The following is a 6,373-nucleotide window of genomic DNA, read 5'->3' as shown; positions in this document are numbered from 1 at the left end:
GTAAGACAGCCGGCGATAACTAAATTACTATATTAGCATTTTCACGCTGAAATTGACCAAAACTAAATTGGAATTTCATGAAAAGATTTAGAACCAATTCAACAAATTGAATTGTCTAGGACTGATTTAATAATTTTTCTGGATGTTGAACACCGATTAGAAACAAGAGAAAATATTGGTGGAGAGCGAGAGTGGTTGAAGAGTAGTGGCGCGGAACGTCGATCTTTCACAGCCTTGTCGTTCAAATGGTTCATCTTACTTCTTTTCAATAATATATTTCATCTTCATTTCCTTCACCTTCTATTAGGATATGAAAAGATTAGTATAAGCTCGTTTACTCGGTTTACCGTGTTGAAAACTTCTTTTTGACAATATATATCATCTCCATATCCCTCACTTTCTAGTGTCTTTTGCGAAGCTAGGGGTCATCGACCATTGGCAAACACTGACTAGTAATGAAAGAAACTATCGGTCGAGATCGAGAGGGGTCGAAGAACGGTGCAAAATGTCAAGCTTTCATAGCTTCGTTGTTCCCATTGTTTATCTTACTTCTTTTTAACTAATATGTTACATATTGATTTCCTTCACCTTTTATCAGGATCTGAAAAAAAAAAAAATTTAGTAGAAGCTCCTTTATACAATTTACCTTGCTTCTTTTGAACTAATATATTTTATCTAGAAAATCGTCGAATAGTTCTAAACCTATTGTATGATAACTAATTCAGTCACGAGTCTTTTTAATTTGATCAATTTAATCATAAACCTTTTCAAAACTTGCCAACTTGGTTCTAAATTTTTTAATTATGCCAATCTAGCTCTAAATATTTTGATAATTTGTCAATATAATCCTAAATCTTTTAACGATTTATCAATTTAGTACTTCCAACAAATTTGACTGGAAACCACTAACGTGATGATCTATTCAATGTTAGCCGTCTTACATAGTATAGTCGGCGTTAACGTGAATAATTTTTATAATTGAAAGTCTATTGAAACATCGTGATGAATGGGCTTCAATCTCTAAAAAATATTCCCACAACCTTTTGACCAAGTTATCTCCTCTAATGGGCTTGTCAAGATGTTTTGGGTCGACCCGAGCAGTTAAAGCATCCTTTCACTGTTTAATCCAATTGTTTGGCTAGATATATGTAATCAAGAGATTTACCGCGAACGCAATTCTACCCTAAAAAAATTCCTCCAAAACTTATCAAATATGCCTTTCCCTCTAAGATATTATTAGGCCAATATGCTTTTTTTTTTTTTCCTTCTCTCGGAAGACACTATTTTCAATAAAGTTCATATTCCCTTCCGGTAGGGCGGTCCAAAGAACCATTTGTCACATTTCTAAATCAATAAAGACAATAACTCAGGAGAGCGTAAAACCATGCTTTGATAGTATTCCACTAAAACAAATCATAATATTTTTCGAGCCATTCAGTAATCTTTTTCGAGCCATTTATCATGACAACTTTCGGGATCTTACCTATAATTTTCTCAAAAGGTAAAAAAACTAAGGATTACAGAAATTATTTTATAGATTTAGGTGCAAACTAACTCAAATAAATATTTTCGAGAGCATTACAAACATAAACAACACACTTAGGGTGCGTTTGGTAATGCTCCCAGGAACAAGTGTTTCTGTTTTTTTGTTCCTAGGAGTAAAAATAGAACTTAAACGTGTTTGGTAAGTTTTTTGTTCCCGGGAACAGATCTAGAACATAAATAAGAAACAAAAAAAAGTTGATTCTTGTTCCTGGGAATAATTCTTAGAAACAAGTTTTTTTTTCCTTTTCTTTTCTTCATTTTCTTTTCTTTCTTTTTCTTTTACTCTCTTCTTCCTAGCTGGTTGCTGGCCTTGGCGTCACCGGCCACCGCGAGGCCAGGTGACGCTGACCTCGTGGTGGCGAGGTTGGCGTCGCCAGATCTAGGTGAGGCCGAGCCTTGCTGGGCCACGGTGAGGCTCAGCCTCGCCAAATTTGAGCGATGTCGCCTCACCTAGCCAAGGTGAGGCTCCCCTGAGGCCGGCAACTTCGCCGGCCCACGTTTGGCCAGTTGCCGGCTGACCATGGCCAAGGCTAGTGATCGGCTAAGAGGAAGGGGAAGAAAAAGAAAAAAAGTAATAAAATTATTAATATACTAAAAGAAATTATAAGTTACAAAAATATTAGAGATTGTACTAAACATTTTTATGTTTCCAGAATATAAATTTTTTATAATTATCAAATGTCTTAAAATGCTTAGAAACTGTTCTAAAAAAAGGGTTTTTTTAAAAAAAAAAAAATTGTTCCCAAGAACGGAAATGTTACCATACGTACCCTTAAACACCCCACAAGATATATCGCGTCTTTGTGAACAAATCAATCTTGTAAACGAGTTTTGTAACTATGGCACTACGTAAAATGGACGGTGACAGAACAATGACATCGAGTTAAATGGGAGACCATTGGAAACATCTTTATTACATCATATATCTGAAGATGACAATTTGACAAGCAACACCTTGGATAGCTAGTGACCGACATTGGAACTTGAAAAGACATCCCCTAAAATTCCCAAACCCTAGTCACGCACGTTCTCCAAAATCCTAAAACTCCAAAGGACCCGTGACTAGAGACTTTGTTTTAGTTCCTAATAGCACTCGTACAACTTAACATCCATCTTCAATCGAAAATACTCATACAGAACAAAACCACCTGTCTGAAGCTCAACAATCCCTCTAGTCATGAAGAAATCTCCAGTTCCGCCAACAACCGAGAGATACCTAGTCTTTGCCGGAATAAAATCGGACCCCATGACGTTTATAGTGCCCTTATACTCGGTCGAGTTGAAAACCAAGGTAAAGGCGAACCAGGCGCTCGGCGCAGTCTTCATATCGTAAAAATAGAAACCCTGAGCCCGGGCCACCGGGGGAGAATGCAGGTTCTGGTCTTTGGTCATGGGGTCATCGAATATGGACACCTGACCAAAGCTAAAAGGCCCAAGCCCAACCGGACTCGTTGCAGCAGCCTCGGTCGCGTTGGCCGAGTTATTGCCTTTGAAGATTATGTCATGCATGTAAAGCACGATGTGCTTGCACGGTTTGAGTTTTCTGGAAGGCCTAGCTAGGGAAGGTTGTGAGGCGAGTGAGAGAAAGAGACAGATAAGGAGCAAGAAGACGCCGTATCTTTTTGAAAGCTCCATCATTTGCTGTTTCTTTTGCAAGGTTGAGATGATTGTGGTGAATAGAAACACTACAGCTCAGTGATCAGCTTATATAGAACTTAATATGCAGAGGGAGGTCACGAGTGTCACGTCGGATTGTACATTTCTTGGTTGGAATATACCCTCGTGGCGCGTTTCTGAATGGAATCGTACCTAATTACATTGTTAGTACATCAGCTATATATTATAAATATTCCCAACAACCCACCCCTGTGGCTTGTTTCGCTTTTGGCTTTATTTATTTATTTATTTTGAACGAGGCTTTTGGCTTTATTAGACGGTAGTACTTATATAGTCTTTTTGTCACTCCTGTTTGTAAGAGAGAGATGGGGAATCTTACGGTAAATAGCAGGGCTGGTCTCGATTAGCACAACTTTGCATAAAGCTCCGATTAACATATTGATACGTGGCACCTTACCAAAAAAAAACATATTGATACGTGGCAAACGTGTTTGTTAGTTTCTACGTACGTCAGAAGACGTTCCCACCAAATCCATTTACAGCCATCTCTCTCTCTCTCTCTCTCTCTCTCTAGTTTGTATCACGACCGCATCTCTTTCCACTGCCGGCCGCGGCGCCTTCATGACAGCGAAGATGATGGCTACCACCGCTGCTCGCGCCATTACGACCGACGGACGAAGGTGTCTCTATTTCCATATCATGAAATGATTGTCTGGATCTCGGCGCGACTGAATATCACGGCAACATGGCATGATAATTAGAAACGTGACAACTATTCGACGTTGTTTGGGCCATACCTTCCAATGACCTGATTCTTTTACTCCTGCTCATGTAAAGAAAAAATAGTTTTCTGTGAAAAGGGAAAAGGACTGTTCTATTATCAAAATCTACTTATTCTCACCGATATAAATGACACCCATGATGAATTGGCTGATGTGGTAAAGATATACTCATGACTGGGTCTCTAGTTAGGCAAGGGTTAACGTCTCGAGTAATGACAGATCTTCCAGCTCATGTCCTTCTCATCCCTTTCTTCAATGGGGACGATGGCATTATGATGGATCACTCATTTAATTTAGGACCAGGTCCTAAATTTTTATTTGTCTAACCAAATCTTTTAACTTACACACCTTTCTTTGGCACCAGGTCTGGCCAAATCCAACTGTTTCGGTCGTAAGACACATTGAAATATGACAATCTGGTCTACATGGAAGCCCACGTGGATAAAAAATGAGCAGAAAAACTTAAAACATAATAATATAAAAAATAAAATGTGAAAGTACAAAGGTCATTCATTTATTATCCATTGTGGGTATACATTTTAGGAGAATTTTATGCATGTTATACTCTAGCATTGTTTGATGGTCACGTCAGTTGGATTTGGCTGGATTTGATGCCAGAGGAATTTGATTAGAAAATTTGTATAAAGTAGAAAGACTTAATTAGATAAATTAAAGGAATAGATAATGGTTCTAAAGAATTTGTGATTTTTTTTTTCAATTTAATGATTTTATTATAATCTTTAAGTAATGTAACCCCTTTATATTCTGTTTAATTTCTTATAATTAAAAGCAGAAAATATACCAAATAGTTCAGTGAAATAGTGAGTAATCTATTTTGATTTCTTTTTTCAATGAACTTTTTTTACTTAAGATATATAATTCATTTAATGTCATTCTTATTTGGAATGTTTTTGAACTAAATGAACTATTAGCTCCCTTGTATGCGCCCCGATTTTATTTTTGATACAACAAATTGCGATCACAATTAAATGTACATGCAAAGTCACGACTGAAATAATAAAGAGCATGCAGAATTCAAGCTAATTGAACTTTTTGTATAGCAACTAAGCCATTCAAATTAATTGATATTATTGTCCACCACAGATGTATGTAAAATGTCACTTAACAAATCGAACGTAGACATGTTGTCGAGCCCCGCATGAAGTTCAGGAAAAGTACCAAAAAGGTCATAAACCTATTGCATTGGTACCAATTCAGTCCTAAACTTTTCAATTAGACTAATTCAGTCCTAAAGATTTTAATATTGGTACCAATTCAGTCCATCCGACCAATTTTGGTCGGCCGGCGCTGACGTGGACGTCAGCTAGTGGCTGGACGCTGACTTGGCAATTTTTATGATTTTTTAAAAATATTTTTTCGATTTTTTATTAATTTTTTCTTTTTTCTTTTGTTTTCTGCCTTCTTTCTGGCGGTGGCCAGCGAGGGTTGCGGCCCTCGCTTGGCCTCTCCCAGGGCTTCTAGCAAGGCGGCTTCGCCTGGATTTGGGCGAGGCCGCCTCGCCCGCGACCGGTGAGGCCATGGCGGCCATCGCCGGGGTGGAGGCGAGGGCCACGAGCCCTCACCAGCCGCCGGCGAGGGTTGCGACCCTCGCTCAACCTCGCCCAAGGCCACGGGTGAGGTGGCTTAGCCTAGATCTAGGTGAGGCTAGCCTCGCCTTGGCCTTGCCGCGGGAGGAGGGAGAGGAGGAGGGACGGGGAGCAGGCGAGGACGGGTTGTGGGACTAGCACCATCGGAAGAAGGAGAGAATAGTGTTGGGGCGGCGGGCTAGGGTTTCAAAGGTGAAGATCGGGTGGAGGAGCGGCGGCGTGAGGTGCGGGAGGTGGGGGACCAGGGCCTCAAATTAGGATTTCGTGGAGGTGAGGGCGACGGTGACGAGGTTGAGAAGCTTAGTGGAGGAGGCGTCGGGGACTCAGCAGTAAGGCCAGCCTTGCCTAGATCTGGGCTAAGTCGCCTCGCCCGTGACCTTGGGCAAGGCCGAGCGAGGTCACGACCCTCGCCGGTGGGCAGGCAAGGGCTTTGTGGCCCTCACCTCCGCCCCGTGATGGCCACCATGGCCTTGCCAGCCGCGGGCGAGGCTGGCCTCGCCCAGATCTGGGCAAAGCTGCCTCGCCAGCGGCCCTGGGAGAGGCCGGGTGAGGGCTTCACGGCCCCTCGCCTAGTGGCCAGTCACTAGTCACCGCCAAGAAGAAGGCAGAAAATAAAAGGAAAAATAAAAAATAAAAATAATAAAAAATAATAAAAAATTCGAAAAAATATTTAAAAATAATAAAAATTGTCACGTTAGCGTCCGGCCATTGGCCGACGTCCACATTAGCGCTGGCCGGCCAAAATTGGTCGGATGGATTGAATTGGTACCAATATTAAAAGGTTTAAGACTGAATTTGTCCAATTGAAAAGTTTATAACTGA

The 6,373-nt window shown here is 40.7% G+C and overlaps 1 protein-coding gene across 1 annotated transcript; it reads right to left on the bottom strand.

The window, feature by feature from the left end:
* Positions 1-2,459: 2,459 nt before the first annotated feature.
* Positions 2,460-3,209, bottom strand: LOC104440771 (dirigent protein 5). The gene has a single exon (XM_010053737.3). The coding sequence runs from the start codon at positions 3,181-3,183 to the stop codon at positions 2,629-2,631; it is 555 nt and encodes a 184-aa protein (XP_010052039.2). The 5' UTR covers positions 3,184-3,209; the 3' UTR covers positions 2,460-2,628.
* Between the last annotated feature and the right edge of the window lie 3,164 nt (positions 3,210-6,373).

The sequence above is a fragment of the Eucalyptus grandis genome, chromosome 4 (genome assembly GCF_016545825.1).
Source record: "Eucalyptus grandis isolate ANBG69807.140 chromosome 4, ASM1654582v1, whole genome shotgun sequence".
Lineage (NCBI taxonomy): Eukaryota > Viridiplantae > Streptophyta > Magnoliopsida > Myrtales > Myrtaceae > Eucalyptus > Eucalyptus grandis.
This window is presented reverse-complemented; position numbering and strand designations above follow the sequence as displayed.